Source organism: Phycodurus eques, chromosome 13 (genome assembly GCF_024500275.1).
Source record: "Phycodurus eques isolate BA_2022a chromosome 13, UOR_Pequ_1.1, whole genome shotgun sequence".
Lineage (NCBI taxonomy): Eukaryota > Metazoa > Chordata > Actinopteri > Syngnathiformes > Syngnathidae > Phycodurus > Phycodurus eques.
Genome location: NC_084537.1, coordinates 17,416,383 through 17,440,534, shown reverse-complemented (window position 1 = coordinate 17,440,534; position 24,152 = coordinate 17,416,383). Strand labels below are relative to the sequence as shown.

General features: G+C 40.1%; 2 protein-coding genes across 4 annotated transcripts in view; both read right to left on the bottom strand.

The window, feature by feature from the left end:
• Positions 1–410: 410 nt before the first annotated feature.
• Positions 411–15,999, bottom strand: apol1 (apolipoprotein L, 1). 2 transcript variants are annotated; one of them, XM_061694958.1, is made up of 32 exons: positions 15,808–15,999; positions 15,666–15,722; positions 14,611–14,670; positions 14,449–14,511; positions 14,300–14,365; positions 14,097–14,159; positions 13,955–14,026; positions 13,824–13,880; positions 12,932–12,991; positions 12,778–12,852; positions 12,628–12,699; positions 12,482–12,547; positions 12,335–12,406; positions 11,299–11,415; positions 11,180–11,227; positions 11,025–11,099; positions 10,796–10,915; positions 10,643–10,696; positions 9,656–9,718; positions 9,486–9,563; positions 9,344–9,403; positions 9,176–9,253; positions 8,417–8,473; positions 8,278–8,349; positions 7,403–7,456; positions 7,221–7,328; positions 7,081–7,131; positions 6,884–6,919; positions 3,799–3,876; positions 3,662–3,701; positions 3,445–3,496; positions 411–2,501 (listed from the first exon to the last, which is right to left on the bottom strand). In XM_061694958.1, the coding sequence occupies exons 1-32, from the start codon at positions 15,808–15,810 to the stop codon at positions 1,532–1,534; spliced, it is 2,997 nt and encodes a 998-aa protein (XP_061550942.1). In that variant the 5' UTR covers positions 15,811–15,999; the 3' UTR covers positions 411–1,531. The 2 variants fall into 2 exon arrangements, with proteins under 2 accessions (XP_061550942.1, XP_061550943.1); XM_061694959.1 differs by lacking the exon at positions 10,643–10,696.
• Positions 16,000–17,024: 1,025 nt separating this feature from the next.
• tep1 (telomerase-associated protein 1) overlaps positions 17,025–24,152 on the bottom strand; it is a 34,550-nt gene continuing 27,422 nt past the window's right edge. For both annotated transcript variants that reach the window (XM_061694100.1, XM_061694101.1), the window contains exons 48-55: positions 23,792–23,925; positions 23,612–23,733; positions 21,439–21,576; positions 18,661–18,760; positions 18,302–18,416; positions 18,139–18,221; positions 17,494–17,598; positions 17,025–17,420 (exon numbers count right to left, since the gene is read on the bottom strand). In XM_061694100.1, the coding sequence (XP_061550084.1) occupies positions 17,301–17,420; positions 17,494–17,598; positions 18,139–18,221; positions 18,302–18,416; positions 18,661–18,760; positions 21,439–21,576; positions 23,612–23,733; positions 23,792–23,925 (917 nt within the window). In that variant the 3' untranslated portion in view covers positions 17,025–17,300. The remainder of the gene's footprint in view (positions 17,421–17,493; positions 17,599–18,138; positions 18,222–18,301; positions 18,417–18,660; positions 18,761–21,438; positions 21,577–23,611; positions 23,734–23,791; positions 23,926–24,152) is intronic.

Sequence of the window (24,152 nt, the reverse complement as noted above, 5' to 3'; positions counted from 1 at the left end):
TTTGATATTCATAAATTGGTTGTGTCCTATGCTTTGTTTTTTGTATCCAGTCATACATTAAAACAATATTAACCTTTATTTTATTAACAAATTAATTTAATTCATTGGATATTGGATTTTTTTTCAAATGATTTCCCTAAAAATATATATATATTTTTTTTGTAATTTTTTTTTGCTGGACATACATACCACTTATGTTTATTTATTTTCATCTTACTTAATTTCATAATTTTTAACCAACATAAACAGAAAAACAATTACATTTTAATGAATTTATGTTTATGTTTTTTTTCTTTTCTTTTTTAAATAAGTTGAGTGCATATTGTGTATTTTCATACATCCAATTAGTGTATTTTATAAAGTTCTTACCCTGGTTGCCAAACACACAAATGACAACAAAATAACAATCATTAGATTTACAATCTTTATTGTAATTTCCGCACACTCTTACTTTTGCCTTTATTTATAACACACTGAATATATTGCACGTAAAAATGTCCACCCACAAGACAACTTATAAGAAATAAGTTCATTAAATAAAACAGCATGGCGGATTTATCCAGTGAAAAAGTTAGCACTAAATGCATTAGCATCGTCAATCCAGTGAGCAAAACATTATAAAATTTTCAAAGAAGGTTCTCCACAAATATATATTAAACATGTTTCTACATTACATCCAGTCCAGTGAACGTTAACGCTAAAGTTAGCCAGCTAGCATATAGTATTTATTACAACAAAGACACTTGTCTTTTGTGATTTAAAACAAAAGAACAACTAAAACATTATTGGCATGTCGTGTTTTACGAGCACAAACCTCGACTCTCCGAAGAGGAAAAACGCAATCTATTCCCCAAAAATGCAGCTCGCGGTTATCATTCGTGATCCTAAAACATGCTTTTGAGCACCAAAAAACGAGTGTCACATAAAGTCAACTCGTCAAAATCGTAATCATGTCCCATCTTAGCAAAATCATGTTTTTAGCATTTTACAGAGAAAGAAGGAAAGAATGGGAAGAAAGAAAAAAAACAACAACAAAAAAAAAAACATTGGAAGTGCTATGAACTTCCAAGATAGCAATGTCACTTCCTGGTATGGGAGAGTCATTTTCAGGTCGGCTACTAAAGAAACAAAAAATTTGCGATGTCATCATTGTGCGACAAAATGACAGCTTGGATGTTACTTTGATACTATTTTAGATCCTTTGAAAGGCATACATATAAATAGTTCTAATATTATTATTATTATTAGATGCTCCTTTACAATGCAGGATGACCTTAGATAAGGGCTGGGGAACCATTTTCTTAGCGCAAGTTTTTTTTGGTTGTCATTAAAAATTGTATGAGTTGTATATTTTTGGTCTTAATGTTTCTTTTAATGTTTGTTTCTGCTTCTTTGAGCTTTGTCTTTTCCGTTTCAGTTTTTCTAAAGTCCTCCCGGGGTCATATGAAAATGTAGAGGTTGAATATTTGTGGGACCTCATTACAGTTCCTTTGATGGTCAATTAGTTTTTCCAGTGGCGTGTGGTATCAGGTCACACGTATTCTTTGTTGTCAAGGTCCTTCTTGACGGCTTTCTTAATGCGGTCGATCTCGTCTTCTTCCGAGCTGTCGTAGTCGTAGCCCTCCTTTTTCTTCTCCTCCTCCTTCTCGTCCGAGGCATCGGCCCCTTGTTGGTCTTCGTCCTGCGGCGTGGTGGTGCACTGCAGCTCCTCGCGTATGGTGTTGAGCTCCACCAGGCCGTCGTGCAGCTGCGTGGCCACCTCGCGGATCTTGCCGGCAAACTCGGACTTGGCGCCCTTCTTGAGCTCCTTGGAGTCCTTGGCCACGAAGTAGATGTCCATGCCCACGAAGAGGCCCGTGAGGACGCCGGTGGCCATGCTGGCGATCTGAACGGCACGCGCCGCCGTGCTGCCCGCCACGTTGGCGATCTGCACCACGCGCATGATCTCGTTGGCGTTGATGAGGATGGCCTTGCCCGCCATGGCGCCATCCTCGTAGAAGCTGGAGCTGAGCACGGGGAAGTCCCGGTTGTACGCGTTGTTTTTCATCTTGATGAGGTCGAAGCGCCGCAGGTTCTCGATTCCCTGCTTGATGAACTTGAGGCACTTGTTGAGGTCCAAAATCTTCTCCTGGTAGTCCGTCACGATCTTCTCTACCTTCTTGCGGTCCATGGAGTTGTTGACCTGGTTGGAGATGCCGGCGCCCGCCGAGGTGAGGCCGCCGGCCGTGGCCACGCCCAGCCCCACGGCAGTCACGATCAGGGAGGTGCCGAAGGTGACGGGGGCCAGGGCCAGCCCGGCGATGGTGGCCACGCCGCCGATGGCGCTGGTGGAGCCGCCGGTGATCTGGGCGATCTTGGTGTTCTTGTTGAACTTGTCCAGGGCATCGGCCATGCTGTTCAGGTCGATGACGTGCTGCCACAGGCTCTCGGCGCGCTCAGAGAACAGCTTGTTGAACACGCGGATGCCCTTCTGAACCTTATCCGCCGTCACGGCAAACGCCCTGACCACAGGAAATAGAAGTCGATTTTTTCATCCCAATCCTACAAACTAACACAGTAAATTACGAGCTAACTAACCATTAACCGATGCGACCAATCAGAATTTAGTGGTAACTTTGGTGTACTCACTCACATACCAACTAACAAAAAATTAATCCTATCAAACAAAGTTTAGTGGTGATTTTTGTGGAAGGGCAAACTATCTAACTAAAAAACGAATCAACTAACTAAGTAGCTAACATACTACTAATCAGAGTTGAGTGTTTTGTGTAATCAAATAACACTAACTGACACAAACTAGCTAACTGACTGAATACTGTTCATACCAATCAAAAGTTGAATAATCCTACTTACATTAAAATAATGCTACCAATCAAGGTTTAGTAGTAGGTTTTGAATAATGCTACTAATTTATTCACTCACGATGAACTTATACTACCAATCAAAGTTTAGTGTTAACCTTTGCAAAATCCTACTAACTAGCAAACTACAAACTAACATTACAGATCAGAGTTGAGTGGGAAATTTAGCAAAAATACTACTAACTAGGTGATTTAGGTTTAGTGGTAACTTTTGCATTTGATTGATAACCCACGAACTGACGGTCCAACCAACTGACAGACTTATGCAACCAATTGCTGTTGAGTGGTGACTTTTGCATAATCCGACTAGCCAACTGATGGACCAACAGCCCAACTAACCCACCGACAGACTTTCGCTACCAATAAAAGTTTAGTGGTGGCTTTTGCGGAATCCTACTTACGAACCAAACAACTGATGGAACAGACCAAGTAATTAACAAAGTTGACCTCACTGCACTGATGATTAACTAACTAACCTGAACGACCAACTGACTAACTTGACCAACTCGACTGACCGACTACCGCGATGGTAAATAAATGAGCAATTTGTGGAATATCCATCCCAGTGTCATCCAACACTCACTTAGCTTCTTCTTTCTCCGTCATGTCTTCATTCTGAGGCGTATCCTCCCAAGCTGAGGAAGAGCACGTTTTTAAAAAGGCACAAATCAAAAGATATTGATAGATTTTTCACAACACCATGCTTTTGAATGCGACAACGACCACCATTTCACAAACATTTGTCTTGAAACGTTTCGCGATTGTTGTCCAGTTCATTTTAGTGTTTTATTGTGCCTTACATTCCACAGTGTTCCACCAGTCCATAAGACCGTCCATGTCCTGGAAGAAGATTGAAACAAAGAATAATCATAAATAAATAAAGACTTTACTAGTTAACAAGGCATTGCCATGGAGACGGGATGCTCTTGGGACCGACCTGTCTGTCTTCGGGCTGCGACGGATCAATGCGGAACTCCTCCAGCTGTTCAAACAAACACCTGTTTCCACCCTCGTTCTGAAACGCAAGTCGTAGTAGTAGTAGTTAGTTGTTACAGTCCACTTGCACCGGGGTCAAGTGTTGGCAGTCACCTAAAAAGCACAACAAGTTTACGAACTGCGTTGTTGTTTGCTTTCCAAAATTCTAACTAAAAGTGCAAGTGTAAAAAAGATGTCCTTTCCGGAGATTGCCAAATGCTATTAAATATTGTTGGGAGAATTATAATAATTATTAAGTGCTATTATGTTATATTGTCATGCTGCTGCTGTTGTTTTCGAGTACAATTAGGCTGTGGACTGTTTTGTCAGATTTCTTTTTTTTTTGTCTGGTGACAAAATAATAGATTCAAACAAAATATATATGTAATTAAAAAACAAAGTAAATGCTATGCTAATGATCAATGCTTTAAATCTAAATAAACATCTAATAGAACAAAATATAAAAATAAAGCTTAATTTGTTTCAAAATAAAGTAATGAAAATAAATTGAATCAGAAATCAATAGGGAAAAAATTTAAACTAGAAAACAATGAATGAAATAACCAAATGACATAAAAATGTTATGCTGAAATTATTTGAATCCCAATCAATATCTAATGAAAAGTGAAATTAAATAAATGAAACTAGATCAAAATAAAAGCAAAATAAATTGAGTAACAAAATAGAATACAAAAAAATGAAAACGCAAATAATTTAACAAAATTTCACCTGGATAACAATAAATTAGAAGAAAAATGATTAAGAGATCAATAAAATGCAAATACATTCTATGAAAATAAAATGTAAAAATTAAAACAAAACAGTTCTATTCTTAATTAGATCATGATAATTACAAAACAATGTTTTTTAATTAAGACAATAAAAAAACAAAAATCAGGAAAATAAAAAAAATCCCACTGAAATAAAGATAAAGAAAATGAAATTAAATAAAAACTACAATAAATAAAATAAATGTAACTCTATATAAATGATAAATTAGAACAAAATAGTATCAAATATAAAAAAATACATTTATTCTAAACCAAATAAAAATAAACAAATGGCAATTACATTTAATCCCAATTGGGGAAGTGATTTTTGCGGTTTACAGTAGAGGACTTTTTGTACAATGTCTCACTAAACCAATTGTTCCAGCTCGATGCTGAAGAGGAGGAAGCGATTCTTTTGTGTGTCGTGTTGTTGAAGAAGTCGAGACTCACGGAAAGGAAAGCGGACAAACAAGTCAGGACACATTGAAGCGACCTCATCTCGTTTTACATGCCTTCAACACAGCTGCTGCGGGGGCTTTTGTTTTGGAACGCAAAGGGGGGCAAAAAGAAACGAGAAAACAGAAAACAGATGCTGACCAAAAGGGTTTTCTCCGAGGGGACGAGGTCACGTGACCGAAACGGCCTCTTATTGTAACAGCGGTGAGAAAGATGCCGTCGTGTCTTTGTGTGGGAAGAAAGCACTGACTGGGTGGAACCAGATTGACATCGTTGTGGAGGGTGAAAATGAAAAGTAATTATTGTGTCTCTGGGAGAAGATGGGGTCATATACTTCACTGTATGAGACCTTACAAAACAAAAACATGGGACTGAAAAAAAAGCAAATAATAATAATAATGAAAAAAAGGGGCATTAAGACAACTTTCTCTCTGTACTACAGATTATGAATTGGTATTCATTTTCTTTTATTGTTTTTTGTTTGTTATTGATAATGCTGCTTTTGTTTCTGTTGCTTGTTAAAGAATTAAGTCTGTGGATTTTTTTAAAATGTGCTTTTGTTGTTTGATGGGGAAAAAAAATCATTTGTTGAAAATGTGGAGTAACTCAAATAAGAAAAATAAAAGCATTACTTTAAAGTGAAACAAAATTCTACAAAAAAAAAAATTCAAATAAATAAAAGAATGAAAACTATCCATTTTCTGTACTGCTTATCCACACTCGGGTTGCGGGCGTGCTGGAGCCTATCCCAGCGGACTCTGGGCGAGAGGTGTGGTACACCCTGAACTGGTCGCCAGTCAATCACAGGGCACATAGAAACAAACAACCATTCACACTCACATTCACACCTACGGGCAATTTAGAGTGCCCGGAGTGCCCGGGGAAAACCCACGCAGGCACAGGCAGAACATGCAAACTCCACACAGGCGGCGCCGGATTTGAACCCGGGTCCTCAGAACTATGAGGCAGACGTGTTAACCAGTCATCAACCGTGCCGCCTGAAAACTACCCAAGAAAAAATATATTCAATAATTAAACTAAATAAAATGTAATTAGAACAAAATAATAGAAGAATAATTAAATATAAATACAATTCAAGTGGCATGGTGAACGACTGGCTAGAGCGTCTGCCTCACAGTTCTGAGGACCCGGGTTCAATCCCCGGCCCCGCCTGTGTGGAGTTCGCATGTTCTCCCCGTGCCTGCGTGGGTTTTCTCCGGGCACTCCGGTTTCCTCCCACATCCCAAAAACATGCATTAATTGGAGACTCTAAATTGCCCGTAGGCGTGACTGTGAGTGCGAATGGTTGTTTGTTTCTATGTGCCCTGCGATTGGCTGGCAACCAGTTCAGGGTGTACCCCGCCTCCTGCCCGATGACAGCCGGGATAGGCTCCAGCACGCCCGCGACCCCAGTGAGGAGAAGCGGCTTAGAAAATGGATGGATGGAAATACAATTCAAACTAAAATGAAAAAAAATTATAACAAAAACATCTTAAAAAATACAAATAAAAAACGAATTGAAAGAAATTAAAGTCTACATTGAAAAAAACAAAACCAATACATTTAATTACAAAAAATGAAATAAAAAATAAATATATATAATACAAAATAAATGCCAAACAAACAAATGTAAACATAAAATTCAATTAAAATGAACAATTAACTTGAAATGCAAATACATTTAATCAGGACAATAAATATGAATAAATTAAATGAAAATAAAATACTAAAATGAAACAAGAAATTAAATAAAAACAAAATAAAAGTACATTAAAACAAAATACAAAAGAAAATAAAAATTGTCTCAAAGTTGAAGTTTACCTCTGCATCTGCATCCTGTTTCTGTGCCATTTTGTTCTGCAACACGCACAAAATAAAAGTCAATTAAAACACTATAATAAATACACAATTAGGTCAGTGAACTTGCTTGACAACAATTTCAAACTGTAGATAAACACGCTTGGCTGTCAACGCCACCATACGAAACACTTGACATCTATTAAATTCCTGAACCTTACCTTGACGCGAGGCATGAAGGGATTGTGCCTCTTAGGCTTCTTGACTTTCACCTAAAAATGACAAAACAAACAAACAAACAAAATGTAAACAATGCTCGGGAACAATTTATCTTGTAAGGAAGCAAGACAAAAATGAAGACCTCTTCTGTTATGTTGGTGCCATCCTCCTCCCTTTTGTCCTCTTTGGACTGCTCGTGATCTTTTTCTTCTTCTTCTTCATCTTTCAGCCCTTCGTCGTCCGATGGAGGCTGTTGTCCCGTGACGGAATGAAAGTGTTAAACATGGGCAACGTGCGAAATGAAAACATGTGCCATTCACGTACCTTGGCAGCGGCACGTGGCATAAACGGGTTATAGCGCTTTTGTTTCTTCTTGTTCTGGAAAGGTGACAAATGTAGATAGTTCACCCCTGCTATATCGCGGTTCATCGCTTGCCGCCCCGCTCTCGCGCAGCTTTTTCAGCGATCATTTTTTTATGAGTGTTTACAGTTCATAGAAAAGTCTGAATTTAGTGTAGTACCACGGTGCGCCGCAACATGAGTTATAGCTGTTGTTTGCTGGTTGACAATTACCGTAACATCAATGCTAATTACCGTAAGCCCATCTGCTGCATTTCGCATTACATGTCACCATCAAGCTACAAACTTTTGTTGGACAACATTTTATTGGTTTGGTAAAACATTTTGGTTTTTTAAATATGCAATGTTTAATTCTCGTTTGTTTGATGTGTCAGTTTTATAGTAAACTTCAACTGGGAGTGAAACAAACAATTTGAAGCAAGCACGCTTGGCCTCTTGTTTGGAGAACTGTGCGCTACAGAGAGGGAGAGAGTCTTCATTTCTTGAAAGTAATTTTATATCATCGTCTCCCATTCCTTGACAGCGAGAGCGAGAACGGGCTCTAAGAAATACTTGGGGGGAAGAAAAAAAAAAAAAAAACTCCTTTCGTTAGTTTAAGTGTGTTTTAATAAGTTTAAGTTAGCTTATCGATTCAGTTCCGCCCATCACACTGCTTGGTCACCTCATCGTTTTATTTATTGCATCACTCGCGAGGATTCTGCCAACAGTGATTCATATCACGGAATTTCACCCATCACGGGTGGGTCTGGAACGTATCCTCCCATGATAAATGGGGGGTTCACTGTATATAAAAACATCTCCACTCGCTGGTCACAACATTTGGTACAAGTGCACCTCACCGCTTTGCCCTCCGCCGGGGTCGCCGCGTCTCCCTCGCCGTCTTCTTTCAGCAACTCGTCATCTGATCGGCTCTGCGAGATAATCATCTGTTAATAGATTCGCATTCTGGCTCCATGTCACATGACGCACGATAACAACCTGACGCTGGTTCTCCTGCTTTGGCACATGTGCGTTGGCAGCTCGGCTCCTCAGCTCCTGAAATCCAATAGCGGTGCGCAAGAAGCAGGTCAGGCAAACACACTTGCACGGGATTTCTTTGATCTCGACTGCAACACTGACTGTGTTTTAGGCCAATTCTAGGACCCCTTTTTGACAATTTTAAGACTCCTTTGGTCACAAACTGTGTTTTAGGTCAGTTTCGGAATGCTTTCGGAAAACATTAGGACTTTTGCTCTTGAAAGGCACACTGACTGATGTTTTAGGTAGACTTTATAACTATTTTTGACAGGTTTTTAAATTTTTTTTAGGACTCATGCTTTTGAACGCTACTCTGAATTTGTTTTAGGTCGATTTCAGAACCCTTTACGATTGCTTTTAGACAACTTACAGAATCTTTAGGATTCAAACTCTACGCTGAATGCATTATTGCAACATTAGTCTTTCGAACTGCTCGAAGTGCTGGAGGACTCTGCACCTTTTTGCACAATTGTCAAAAAAAAAAAAAAAAAAAAAAAAATGTACCGGCATTACCAGATAACTAGCAACCCTTTATTGCTCAGTGACTGTTTTTTGTCAACGTCTATGTCTCAAAAGTGTTCTGTTGTCGTACTAGAGCGGCTCCAACTACCGGAGACAAATTCCTTGTGTGTTTTTTGGACATACTTGGCAAATAAAGATGATTCTGATTCTGATTCTTTTGGACGGACACAATCAAACAACACTCGAGGCTCTTCCTACCTCCTGCGAAGGCTTGCGTGGGGGAACTTTGGGAGCTTCCTTGTCTGTCCTCTGTCGGGACGTCATATCGTTGTTGACCTGCAAGACGCAAGTACTTGCTATCTGTTGGCTCATAGCAAAATAGAAACCTGGCAGCAGGAAATCCAGGTATGAGTCAGTAAGTAGTACCTTAGTGTCTTCAGATGCTTTCGCCTTGGCTTTGTCCTGAACCTGTGTCCCGCTCTTCTCCTGTGAAGACATAAAAGTGACACCAAGTTAAAGCGGACGCGTCACCACGAAAGCGGCGAGTGGAACCAAACTGCGGGCAAACCTCTTGGGCGGGTCGACGTGGAAGCGGCGGCGTTTCACTTCTCTGCTTTCTCGCTCTGTCAACGCCGATGTTTTTGAGCTGGCCAGGACGACACACAGGAAGGATTTAAAGGGGGGGAGGATGTGTGTGCGCGTGGTTACAAAGTACTCATGATAATGAAAATACAGTACTTTCTGTTTCCCCTCCACTTGTTTGTCAGCTTCTTTGAGCGTCTCAGTGTCCTCTGTCTCTTTCTGTGCAAAAGAGATAAGTACAAGTTAAAACCCTTTACTTTTGTATTGAAACTTTCAAAGGTCGATAAAAAAAATTTGCCACAGCGCTTGGCGAAGAACACAGGGCCACCAAAGGGACCTCATCTCTCGCCCATTTTTTTGGGGTTTATGAAAAATGCAACAAAGGACTGTTTGATTTGGGGTGATGGCGAGTGATGAGGTCAGTGTTTCATTCTCGAGTCCTACAAAGCTGCGTTCAAGACCAAAAGACTCCCAAAAATGTACAAAAGCAGTTAGTAAGGGCTCTGAAATGGTCATACAACACAATCAGCGGTGTATTCGAAACCAAATAAGTTCGAGTTGTCCTGAAACAGTGAGTGTTGCTTTCAAAGCCAAAATAGGAACAAAGTTGTCCTTAAGGACTGTCAGCATATACGTTCAACACCAAAATAGTCGTAAAATTGACTTAAAACAAATTCAGTCTTTTGCTCAAATACCAAATGACTACTAAAACAGTCAAACAGGGTTTTCAAATGGTCATAAAAAACAGTCAGTGTTGCGTTTAAAAGCAAAGGAGTCTCAGATTTGTCCTAAATCAGTCAATGTTGTTTTCAAAGCCAAAATAGTCACAGCGTTGTCCTTAAACAGTGAGCATATATGTATATTCAATACATAAAACAGTCCTAAAATGGACTTAGTTCAAATACCAAAAGACTACTGAAAATGCACTAAAACAGTCAAAAAGGGTTCTGAAATGGACCTGAAATAGTCTTCTTTGTATTCAAAACCGAAGAAGTCCTGGAATTGCCCCAAAACAGCGAGAGCTGGGTTCAAGACCGAAAGAGCACGGCCACTACTAAGCTGATGCTCCCATCACCACCAAGGCTCCATGACTAGCACCATCACCTCCAAGCTCAGCAAAAAGAAACAACGTAATTAAGTTACTTTATTGGCAGCCTTGAATGGGTTCAGTTTGGATATGGCTCCCACTACGCCGTTCTGAGGGAGGCGAGGACACATTAAGATGGACGCCACAGAGGACAAATGTTACCTTTGACACCCCGACCACTGCGGGTGTGACCCGAGGAATGTATTGACCTGTTTGTGGCCGGACAACTTTTCGCTGGCGACAGGCGTCTCCTCGTCGCTGGAGTCACTCTGCTTGTCCTTTCCGGATCGGAACGGATTCAGCTTGTTCGCAGCGACGGCCAGCTTGCTCTGAAAATAAATGGTTAAGGGGGAAAAAAATAAAAAATAAAAATAAAAATAAAAAAAAATCCAGGAAGTTGGAGAAGACATAAGATTTCCTCAAAACAACTTGTAGAACCTGTTTGTGGGCGGCCTGGTTCTCGCCGTTGTCCGACGTCTCCTTGTTAACATCAGCGTCTGTGTTTTCCTTCTCCTAAACAACCGCGCACAATCTTTTAATATTTATATTTTTGTACCTTTTCATGGAAAAAAGAAGAAACAAGACGAACGCACCGGTTTGTCAGAGGAGAAGGCGTTCTTCATCATGGCACTGAAACCGTTCTGGAGACACACACACGTTAATGCTCAAATTCTTCATGAAAACACATCTTTTGATGAGCTTTATTGATTACCTGCTTGACTTTGGGCTTCTCCGACAGGTTTTCTTTGGAGCCTAGCGACTTTTCCCTAGACTTCTCCGCGAGACTGTCGCTGCTGTCGGAGAGCTCGCTGGCTGCCGTCAAGTCCTCCTAAAATGCAAGAGAGTGTGAGCGTTCAAGAGCAGAAAGACCCCTGAAATTGTCCTACAAGTTCTAGAATCGCCCAATAACACTCAACGGTGTGAAATAACAAATAATGACTTCGAAACAGTTTGTTACGTTCAAGACGAAAAAAAAAAATAGCCTTACAATTTTATGAAAATGCTTCAATTTGGCAGACCTAACAAAACAGTCAGATTCCACAAAACCAGTTGTGAAATGGTACTAAATCACAATCTCGCATTCAAGAACAAAACTGTCCTAAAACGCTCAAACACGGTACTCACATGGTCTTAAAATGTAACGAGACTTGTGTACTTTTAAGCCTTAAATACCATCTTTGTTGCATTCAAGACCACAGGCGTGTTAAAGTTCTCCTTTAACAGTGTCACAAAGATATAAGGAATCCTAAAAGAATGTTAAAAACCAAGTGTTGTGTTCACGACCAAGAGTCCTGAACCCATCCTAAAACAGTCAGACTTGTGTACTTGCTTTCAAGACTAAAAAAAGTCTAAAATTGTGCTTTAAGTTTGTGTTGCATTCAAGACCAATAGAGTGTCAAAATTGTCCTTAAACACCGTTCGTGTCACAATAAGGACAAAAAGAATTGGGGAAAAAAACAAAACTAAAACAGACTCAAATATTGCATTCAAGAGCAAAAATTGTCCTAAAGTCATCAAAAAGGCTGTGAAATGGTCCTAAAACACATTGAGAGACTTGTGTACAAGACGGAAAGAGTTCTAGAATCGACCTACAACACAGTCAATGTTGCGTTCAAGACCAAAAAAAAGTCCCGAACTTGCCCTTAAACACACTTCGTGTTGCGCTCAAGACAATATTGTTCAAATTGTCCTTTAACGCACTCAGTTTTGCATTACAAAAACAAAAAAGTCATAGACGACTATCTAACCTGAGACAGAGTTCTGGTTGCAGCCGTTTGTTTTGGTTTTTTGAACACACTGCTGAAAAGTCCTCCTTTCTCCTGTGGAAACACAAATAAATAAGAAATTTGCGGGCATCACGGTAACACAAAGCAATAAGTTTGAGTGCCCCTGACCTTAGCCCCGCCCTCAGAGAGGTTGTCACTGCTGGCCGACAGATCGCTGGATTGAGACAAATCATCCTGGAGCAGTGGATAAATTGGAAAGTGTTGATAAATAAATAAAATTGACAAATACAAAAATTGGCTCTACAGCCGCTCACCTGAGACTTTGTCTTTTCTTTCAGCGGCTTTGGGGATTTTTTAAACATTCCACTAAACATGCCAGCCGACTCCTGGGAAAGAGCACATTAGCTATGGATGTTAGCATTATTCACGCTAAAGAAAAGTAACACGTGTAGGTGTTAAGTCACCTTAGCATTGTTATTGTTGTTGACGCCAAGATTATTGTCGCTTCCCGGCTGCTCGTTGTTTTCGAACAAATCGTCCTGGAAAAGAATCTGATTGTTGTCCAATGTAGTAGGATGGCTCATATATACATATGGAGGGGGTCTTGACACATCTCACCTGAGATTGTGTTCTTTTAGGAGATTTTTTAAACATCCCGCTGAACATTCCGGGACTCTCCTACAGGGAACACATATACATGGCATGCAAGAAATGACAAATAATATGTATATGCATAGTTTGACAGTTCTATACACAGACAGTGTCTTCAAGAAGTTCCGAAACAGTACAAAAACATATTTAGCTCTGTGTTCAAGAGCAAAAACAGCTCTCAAATGGTCCTAAAACTCATTTGGCATTGCTTTCAATAGTAAAAGAATCCTAAAATTGCCTAACAGCCAGTGTTGCATTCAATGTCTAAAATGCAGCCTGTGTTATGTTCAAAACTGACAGTCGTCCAATTGTCCTAAAACACATTCAGTGTTGCGTTCAAGACAAAAACAACACCGAGAATTCTCTTCAAACGGTCAGTGTTGCATATAAGAACAAATGAGCACTACAAGTACACACAGACAGTGTTGCGTTCAAAAAGAAGAGGCCTGAAATTGTCATTAAAAAATGCAACCTGTGTTGCATTAAGACCAAAACAGTCCCTAAGCTGTCCTGAAACAAAGTCAAGGTTCAATACGTAAGGAGTCCATTTGACATTGCAGTCTTGCATTGAAAATGCCATAAAACTCAAGCCACAGTAAATTCTAAAGCAGGACATTCCTGAAATTATCCTTAAACCCGGCCAGTGTTGCGTTCAAGACCAAAAGAGTCCTGAAATGGTCTTAAAACACAGACAGTGTTTCATTCAAGAACAAGGGGGTACTACAGCTGTCCTAAAACACGGTGTTACATTGAAGACCAAAAGTGTCTTGAGATGGTCCTAAAACATGCTGGCCTAAACACTAAAAGTTAAAACATTTTTAGGTTTAAAGAGCTTTTCATTTTGACATTAAATACTCACCTTGGTGTTGTCGTTCATGTTGTTGTCGCTGGCAGACATGTCAATGTCTAGAAGATCCTAAAAGAACACAATGAGATATTTTACACCACTTTAGATTCATGTATAGGTTTAATTTTAGTATGGTGTGTTACCTGTGAGGGCCTGCGTGCATGTCCCCGTTTCGGAGGTTTTTTCAGTATGCCGCCCAACATGCCCGATTTCTCCTGCGAAGGACAAGTGAATTTAGCATCTGATGCTAACCGGTGGGAGCTTACTGTAAAAGGGAGCGCTCACCTTGGACGATTTGCTGTCATCTAAACTGGCTGAAAGCTCTGGATTGTGCTGTGAGACCGCCACCTAGAACAAACAACATAGTGTTTTTGAAAACAACTCTGGAAGCGTGACCTCGTCATGCTTTGTCCGGATTTCTTTAGTCTGGCTAACGTCCCTGACAAGAATAGCTACAGAAAGTCAAAGCACCAACAACAACAACAAACCTGCTGTGGCTCTTTGGATGATTTAGGTTGCTTCTTGAACATGCCCTTAAACATACCTCCTTTGTCCTGGAATATACATAAAAAAAAGACATTTATTTGGACGTCTTCATTAGCCCAATGCACGTCATGGAAAAATAGAAATTTGAAACCTTGGTGTTGTCGTTCAGACTGTCATTGCTCTTTGACAGTTCACTGCTGACTGACAGGTTGTCCTGTGTTGTAAACATTCACAAGGAAATAAGGAAAACAAAATCGCAAGTTGATTATTACTATTAATATTTTTTCAATTATTAGTGACATGGTTGTAGTACCTGTGGTTCCACCAATTTGGAGGATCTCTTAAACATTCCACCGAACAACGTTGCCTTTTGCTGAAACAAGTGAAGAAAATTCTGCTATTTCCACAAATGGAGACTGGTCATAACAACTGCAGATGGAGGTACCAATGAAAGGGCACATTTTTATTATAACTATGTTAAACAATGTTGGCGCTATATTGTGATTCATGTCAAGTGAAAGTTGAGTTTAAAACAACACATTATTTTTGTTTTTTTCAGAATTTTTTGGTACATGAAAAAACATGGTTGAGTTCCTTCCCTCCCCCCCAAAAAATCAATAAATCGTTTATTTTGTATTTAATTTCAGTCTGTATATTTAATTTGAGCTCTAAAGCCCTATTAATGATTAGGAGGCACACAACATTGCGTATTGATCACAACTGCCAGAATCATCTGGCATGCTAATAGTCGCCAAAGCAGTGCACATAACACAAGAGCTTGTTGAAAATAAACATTGCACGTTTGCAAAACTCCACACACTTCATCTAAGAGACTGTGTGCAGCTGTTTTGGTTAGCAACGGCTCTCAAAAAGGTTCGTGTTTGAAACCTAGTGCATTTAGCGGCAACAAACTTAAACCATTGTACTTACTACCTGTTTATGTTTTCCTGATGGGAAAGGGGAGGGGCATTTATTTGTTTCACGCAGACGGCGCGGCATCGCGAGATCTCAGTATTGCTACAGTATCAGCATCAATGTTGTTGTTTTTTGTCTCTCTTGATCACATTAAGAACAAAGAATACAATTATTGGACACTCCTATATGTTTTAGGTAATATTCTGAAAAGTGGATTTTGGTACACAATTATTATTCTCATACTTTTTCAGCTGTGCATTTACATAGATACCATATATTTTGTTGTATAGTTAAGCTAACGCAAGTCACGGAATGTAAATATGTTTACTTATAACCCATATAAAAAATATATATAGCGTCAGGGTGGGTGGGGGCCAAAAAAAAAAAAAAAAAAAAAAAAATCAACAGTACTATCGCCATGAAATGACACTCATTGACTAAATGGGTTCTCACCGCGACGTCTCCTCCACCATCACACTCCAAGTCAAAGTCCAGATCACCATACCGATCCTGCACGAACACGTTGAACGTGGTAAGTACTTTAATAACAACAACAATATCATTGTGTGTGTGTAGTATGGCTCCTCTCTCTCACCATTTTGTGTCTGTTTCAGCTTCAGCCTGTGAAGCAAACTCGTAAATATGTTCACGTCGTTTTTCCTTTTCTCCGGTTTCGTGAAGGAGCCTTTCCGGACGTCTGAATTAAAAGGGTCCGCCCACCCCTGCTCACTTGAGGGGGGAGCAAAAAAAACCTTCACCCAATTCTTCTCTTACAAGACCTGCCGAGCCAGTTCCACGAGCCTCGCCTTCATTAGCGAGGAGGGGGCGTGGCCTGTCTCACCTGCCGGCTGGATACGTGCTACATTGAGGGCTACTCGGAAATCTTAACATCCTTTTCGAAATGCCAAAACTAGAAAGAATTGAAGTGTGCTGCGAGAGGGAATAAATTCACTAAAACAAGTGACGATATTTTCACGGAAACCAAGATTCGCTGATATTTGGTCTCATTTCAGTTTAAAATTACCATTAAAGTCCATTGAAAATGATTGCACAACTTTTAAAAGTTTTTAAAAAAAAATTGTATATGTTAAAATAAAAAGTCCAGTAGCTAATTTTATTTTTTTTGTACAGGACATTCATTTCATATTTATGTGCTAGTTAACGTTTTCGGAACGTTAAATAGCAATTTATAAATAGATTAAAAAAATACAAGACTACTACTACTTTGTCAATTCTTTGTGCGCCCCATTTATTTAATGGCCTGTCTTGAAACATTGTTAAATTGCAAAAAACAAAAAACAAAAAAAAAACAAAAAAAAATAGTTATAGTAAATGATTTAAAATAGTTTTTAAACTCTTTGAGCAGCAGATTCATTTCACAACCTGTCTTGGAACATGAAGTTAAAATAAAAAATACATGAAATTTATAAATAAAATAGCAATATATTTTTCTTTTTATTAGAACTTTTCTGGGCAGCATATGGATTTTACACCCAGTCTAATTTTCATTTTGTAATTTACTTAAAACTTATTTTCATCTTTGTGCACAAAATTGATCTCATGCCATTTTGGAACCTTATGTTAAATTGAAATTAAATTATAGGCATATCCGATAATGTACACACACACACACACACACACACACACACACACACAAACAAAAAACAAAAGCAATCAAATATCTCTATTATAAACACACCTCATTTTGTGTACAACAACCAACCAATATCACTAATGAATTGTTTTTAATTAATTATGAGAAAGTGTTTCTTTAATGTAATGTGTTTTAAAGTACAACAAACAAGAGCACATTGAAATGTAATTTATTATTCTCAACTGTAAAAACAACACAGACTTTTAGTATATGCCATCTTTAATGATTTTCAAACAAAATTTAGCCCACACATAAGCTGATCATGTATAACTTATACAGTATAAATCTATGTAAACCAAAGGCACATGTGAGCATGCCAGCATAAAGCCCTCTTCAAAACTAATATTACACATATCTTTTCTATTGATATTGCACAAATGGCTAGTCTTTGGGAATAATACGAAAGCTTTGGTTTATTAGGGTCATGCGTGTTTCTATTCCCTCCAGGATAGGAAGTAAAGCTTTCCCAGTGCATCGCCGCACACCATCTCTGAGGGCCTTTCCGGATTCACCTCCAGCAAGACCACAGGACCACTGCACACAAACATTCCCACCTGGGAAAGAGAGAGCGAGGGAAGGATGAACAAACGTGACGAGAGGAAAGAAAGGGAGATGTTGGCGACTGACTTGTTTCTTGGTGCTTCTGTCCCACAGTTTCACCGTGCGGTCGAAGGAGGCTGAGATGATGAGGCTGCGGGTGAGCCTCAGCACACTGATCTTGTCATGGTGGGCCTGAGCGGCGGTACACGGCACATAATTCAGTTAAAAGAAAGGCGTGTTTAAGAACACCGCATAAATCCACCCCTCCAAATGCCAGCCGCATCCCTTTAACTTCCCATCACATTTGCTGTGTGACCTTTACCATCCCGCTGCACCCCCTGAAACAACATTCTCCAACATCCCAACACACCATCTTCAACACACCACCTTCTAGGGGTATACCATGTACCAGTACTAAAAAAGTACCACAGTACCTTGTCATCAAAAACGATACTACCCATACCACGCTTTTTAGGTACTGGTATTTAAAACAAAATACAGCGACAGTGCATTAAGTGGGCGGCACCTTTTTGAGCATGTATGCAAGACTGAGAAGCGTCAATAATGTCTAGGGCAGGGAGTTCAATGCCTGGGTGACGTTATGCAAATTAAACAATACACAAAGTATAAAATTCTAATTGAGTTTTTTTAATGCAAGTATTATGACTATTATTCTTATTACTAGTAGGAGTAGTCGTAGTAGCAGTCGTATTATACATTATGGTGACTTACCGGCTTCTTGCTGCTCCATGAGGAATCTTCGGACGGTTGGTTGAACCACATTTTCCCTGCCACATCTCCACACACCACAAATTCTGGAAAGGCACAGGTTGGACAACAGGCAATATAGAACTGAGGAGAAGCAGCAGTTGCCAATTTGTTTGCTTGTTAGCACCTTTGTCCATGGTCACGGCCGTTATCAAGTCGCTTTTCTGCTCAGCCGACGTGTTCGTCGTCAGGGTCATGGAGCTGAAAGATGAACTAATAGGATTCTGCGGACCCATGGCAAACTGAAAGCAAAGACAAAACACTCTTACATCAACATGAACTATAACATCGGATAATATAGCACAGCATATCATAGCAATGAGGTGTGGGAATCCCACTCTGGGTACAATACGGTCTCGATACCTTCCCAGTGATTTCGACTCATGTGGCCTGAACGAGACCCAGATTGTCCCTTGATTCCATGCAAACGTTAAAAAATGGCAATACTATTACACACCGTGGTGGCATCAGTGGACGCAAACTCACGATAAAGCCGACTTGGACATTTGTTTCCGACTCGCCCACCAACCATATGCTTTTCTCGTCGTTTCGGATGAGTGCCAGAACTTCGACTTGATGGTTCCAGCTGTGTGAAATCATGAACACAAACATACGCAAAGTGAGCGTCACTTAACCCTTGCAAACTGCTCGGGTCTTATTTGAGCCTGATATGACTTTCAAAAGCAAAAACACCCGCAAATGTCCTACTTTCACCATGAAATTTGACTTTTCATAAAAGAAACCAAAAATAAAAATCTTTGTCATTCTTTAGTACAAGTGTTACAATGTTTGCATATATTGAGGCTGTTCTAGGTTAAATTTGACACGTCTACTAAAATGGGTTTTAGCTTTACCATTGTGTTTAAAATCAAGCAAAATTGTGCAAATGGATGGAATCTTGGAACTGTTAATTGTACATATAAATGTATTTTTTTATGGCATCGTGGTAACAGTTGTAGCGGACATGCTCCCCGCAACCTGAGGTGTTACAGTGACTCCCCCACACCTTGAAGAAGTGCATTCTTCCCTGCCGTTTGAGACAGCCATAGAAGATGCCTACTCGACCCGAACGTAATTAGCAGGTGCCCTCGAAATCTTGGTTTACAGTCCTTTTCTTCGCGTGAACTAACAGCAGCCAAAAGGTGGGATCCTATCTCCGGGAGACCAAGCTGAGACAGATCAATGGAATGCAAATACAGCGGTGAACTATTTGCTTAATATCCAAACATGCACGCAAGGCGACACCCGCTGGCGCTGAGAGGAACTGCAAAGCTGAGCGTGGACTCGCATTTGATGTTTAACCAAAGAAAAATGTCTATTTTGATATTTTACAAACTCTGCCGAATGATTCCAAATGTATGCCTTGATGTCTGTGTCAGTGTGACAACTTTACAAGCGCAGCTGGGAGATTTTGAAAACAGTTTGTCTTGATGTGACTCCAAGCAGCATGAAATCTGATTTGAACCATAATCAGTTGATTTGCCAAGACTAAAGTGTAAACAGTCATTCTATATGCTTGACCTCTGAGTAGAGAGTACAAAGTTGGGAGTATTTTATATTAATATATGATTTTAAACCCATTTTATGGGTCAAAATTGTAGACTAGATTCAAGCTGATGGGTCTGGTCTGGTCCGCAGTCCTCTTCGAAACGCCTCCGGGGTATTTAACCCCTGACTCCCGCGGCCGGTCTCTTTCTTGACTCTTTTGGTTCTTCTTGGTTCTAAGCTCTTGGTTCCCCAGCTACGGGGCGGCCTTCGGCCACCCCTCCCCGTCCTTCTGTTAGGACACGCAGTTCGGCCAACGCGAATGCTGGGATAAGAACAGACTCGGCTTCCCAGCCTCTACGTGGGTCACCGCTAGGCGATGAGAGCAACTGCTACGAATAGTACCAGGTACGCTTCCAGCGATTGCTCTGTAATTGCTATCGAGTCCCTGAAAAGGCAGGAAGCGAGACGGTCATATTCTCCAAACGAGGCGTGACGAACAACATTTTTTCTTCTTCCGCCTCTTTTGTTTTCGTTAAATATTTCTGTATCCTTTTTCTCATTCGACCAAACCTGTCTCCGTGCTTCCTGAGACGACTGAGACAGACCACCCCACCTACCAGCTGATGTACGTTCGTGAGTAAGACACCAGTGTTTGCCAGACTGTACAATATTAGTGCCTAATAACTTTGGGGAAATTACTAGCTTCACACAAAATCCCAACGTTGTCCTCTCTGTCTCTCTCGTCTGGACAGGACGCATTAAACGCTCGCGTTTTAAACTTTAGTCCAACACACTATGTTCTATTTCCCTTTTCATACACCTATTTTCCTGCTTTTTACCATTATTAGTGTTATATTCTTTCTTTAGTTAGACCCCTTTTGTGTGTTTCTCTTTAGATCCCTCGTAGAGGTCATTAAATATTCTATAGAATTCCACTCCTTTGTAGTGTTTTGTGTGGGTTGAGTTTAACAATGAACCTCTGTAGTCTAGGACTCAAAATTTCATAAAATGCAGCAACCTTCAGATTAAGAGACAGATAAAGTTTCTCGTTACTTTTCCTAAATTTTATACTTATAAAAAGTGATGTGGTGCCCTCTACAAGACAAATTTAGTTTGATTTTAACGGTAAAAAACGTAACTCGGACAAACAAGGAAGTGAACGCAGGCATTTACCTTCCTTTGTATCTTTTCTCAAAAATGTTATCCGCTACACAGTGTTAAAGAGGGAGATTGAAACATTCCAAAGAACAGTCTTTATTGGTACCACATTTGCATAGGTTTCCTGCAGAAACATGCACTTGTTGGTCTTACAAGGGCAATGGGGGGCTCTTGAAACAGTGAAGGCGTCCAAGTCACTTATTTATGCAGTCTGACAAGACAGTGGACATTGTTATTACGGGGAGATTTTAAAAAGTCCCGAGAACTGTCTGTCTTTTCACCTGTTGGTCTTTGAAAGGCCATGTGGGAATCCCGAAAAAGTGAAAGAGTAAAACAGCAAAACAATTATCATAAATAATAAACATAAGGTGATTTGCATCTGCAAAAATATACTTCACTTTTTATTTGAAATATTGAATTCATCAATGTATTAATCTCAGAAAGGCTATTAATACATTTGGAAAATATCTATGGTTCATAATTTGATATAGACAATGAGGATATTCTTGGCTCAGGTCAAAATTGACATACTGTGTGCGTGAAAAGTGAAGAGTATTCAAGGGTTAAGTAGACAAAATAAAACCGCCCCGACCCAAGATGGAGAACGACGCGGATTACCTGTGGACCACCATTGAACTCTGCTCGTCGTCGCCGCAGGTGAAAATCAAACTGCTGTTTGACACGCCAATGAGAACGGAGCAGTACGCCAGGTGTGCCACTTCCTCTGTCACCTGGTGCGACCTCACCTTGATTATGCTGCAACACACAAAAGTCCTTCAAAAAGGAGCATTTTGAGCTCTAAATACAAGTTAGGGTTTATTTTATTGACACAAAATGGTGCAAATTTTAATGATTAATATGTTTATATTTAGAAAATACAAACAATGAATACATCAACGTAAAAATTAAATAACTCCCTCTAAAAATAAATTGAAAGGATGTCGAGAAAATACTGTACATATTAGTGTATGTGTACATGAATGTGCCTTTAAGAAGCGCGGTCTGGTGGAGTGCTGTGCGACATTGGAGACCTTGTCTGGGTGTGAGCTGTGGCTGACAGCAGCTCCTGCATGTGTGTGCTCACGTTTGTGTTTTTCCATTCTCCAGGCATTTAATAAAGTTCATTTATCTTAACATGTGAGGGCATTCCAGTAAGTTAGTACAGTGTCACCTTGATCAAGCTTCAAATACGCTGCCTGTCGAATTAAGTGGGAAAAAAAAAGGTGACGTCAAATCCACAAATACAAAATGCAAACACTCACAAGGAGCACAGAGCAGACGTGACCACGAAACTAAACATCACTGCAGCTCCTCACTCACTAGGCCACACCCTCTTAAAAAGGCACACAGCTTTGTCGTTCGGCTTAGTTAAACTTTATAAAACAAGTTTATTTCCCTACATCACAGGTGTCCAACGGGTGGCCCGGGGGCCAGATCCGTCCCGCCACATCATTTAATGTGGCCCGCGAAAGCAAATCAAAATTGCTCATTGTGTACTGGTGTAAATACCATTGAGATATTTCCAAGCATGTTTTTGTTACCAATCCTCCTTTGAAAAGACATTTAATGGTGGAAAAACATGTTTTTATAGGCTTCTGATTTCAAAACTGGTTATTCATCAATGTGTTTTGTATACTGTATGTAATTATAATATATGTGGTTATCTTTCATTTATATGGGTTCACAGTCGTAGCGGCCCTCCGAGGGAAGTCATAACTACGATGTGGTCCGTGACAAAAATGTGTTTGACACCCCTGTGGTGTACATTCTCTTTCATCATGGTTTTATATTACAAATTTTCTTGATAAAAGACTGCTTTTTGGTTTTTCAAAAAACATTTTAGGTTGGGGCCGGGGGGATCCGCCGAGCCCCCCGCAGAGAATGTTTTTGATTTTAAAATAAATTAAGCAATCTGGAAGACTCAAAGAGTAGAATAAGGCAACAATAAATAAATTAATTCTTCACACAGGAAAAACTTATTTACACTGCTGTAGTACATGTTGATGTACAAATTTAAGATTTAAATTAAATTTGCCTCATTTCTTTGCTTTTTTGTTCTGGCCTCAAACTTGAGCCAGGCCCATCTCCACCTGCACCTGACGCCTGCTTCAAGCTGTGCCACATGAATAGCATCCTCCTCTTTAAGCACTCTCATTCTGGAAAATAATTGACGAAAATTATTGTCTGTTTCACTATACAAACTTCAAAGGCTAATCCCAAATGCATCCGCCAGGAAAATATTAAGAATAATATTTTTCTGTTTTTATTGGCCATTCCTGAATTTGAAGTTAGTTCATTCTGTGCTGTGACATAATCCTGAATAGCGCTCCGTTACTTAATAAATTTAACATTAAGACCAGTAAACAAATTAGATAATTTTAGCCGCATTTCTTAAAGAATACAAAACGTACTAGCGGATCAGCTCTTGTTGCCGATGTTACGTGTGCTTCGCGGTTCCACTTGGGACCACAACCAGGGCCAGAACCCTCAGTACCTCAACGCGAAAATACAGCGCAACAAATACCACACTGGCTGAAGAATGTTGTGTGGAATGGCTCTAGCTGCCAGTGTTCAAGGAGTACGAAACAGCCTATGACGTCAGTGACGGCGACCCCCCCAAGAAAAACTCATCGGATCAACACGATTTACGTAATTGGCCTATTTTGAGTTCAAAATGGCAAATTTCGCCAAAAGGAGACTGATTTGCATGTATGGAACACTTTAGGTGAGCTTTTCAGCTCTTCCGTACGGGTCGACGTCTACATTTTAAATTGTTTCGTTATCCGTTTACCTGGCGGTGCTGCGATCCTGATTCCACGTCAGCTTCCAAACATCCACACAAGAGCCCGCACAGCTGACAGCAAAGAGGCCGTTAGGCATGAAACAGATGGCTACGACCCTGTTCTTTGAAGCCTGCAAACAACAAGTTGGTGTGTGTGTGATGACATCAGGTTGGCTAGCGTGTGCTCACCTGTATGCGTCCGACCACTTGGCTGCGCAGCCACACCTCCAGCAGCCCCGACTCGTAGCCGGCAAGCAGCACATGATGGTCTGCGTCGGAGAAGCAGAGAGCGGTGACGGCGCCCCGCAGGCTGGGGGGCCGCTCTGTACGGGCAACAAAAGGTGGCGAGCTTGTTACATGGACCACCAGGCGGCGGCACGCCAGACCAAAATCGCGCGACAGCAAATGTCAATTCATGCAGAAAAGAATGTGGGGGACTACTAAGCAGAAATAAAGAAACTAACAAGTCCAGAAATTGAAAGCGTAAATTAAAACTATGTATGCATCTGGAGTTAATTTTTATCATAGACAAAAAATGTGTTGAATGTTT

Coding starts and splice junctions, on each gene's coding strand:
- apol1 (XM_061694958.1), bottom strand. Junction 11,100..11,179: donor CCTTCTCCTCTGACAAACCG/GTGCGTTCGTCT, acceptor GCGGTTGTTTAG/GAGAAGGAAAACACAGACGC. Junction 9,404..9,485: donor CACGTCGACCCGCCCAAGAG/GTTTGCCCGCAG, acceptor ATGTCTTCACAG/GAGAAGAGCGGGACACAGGT.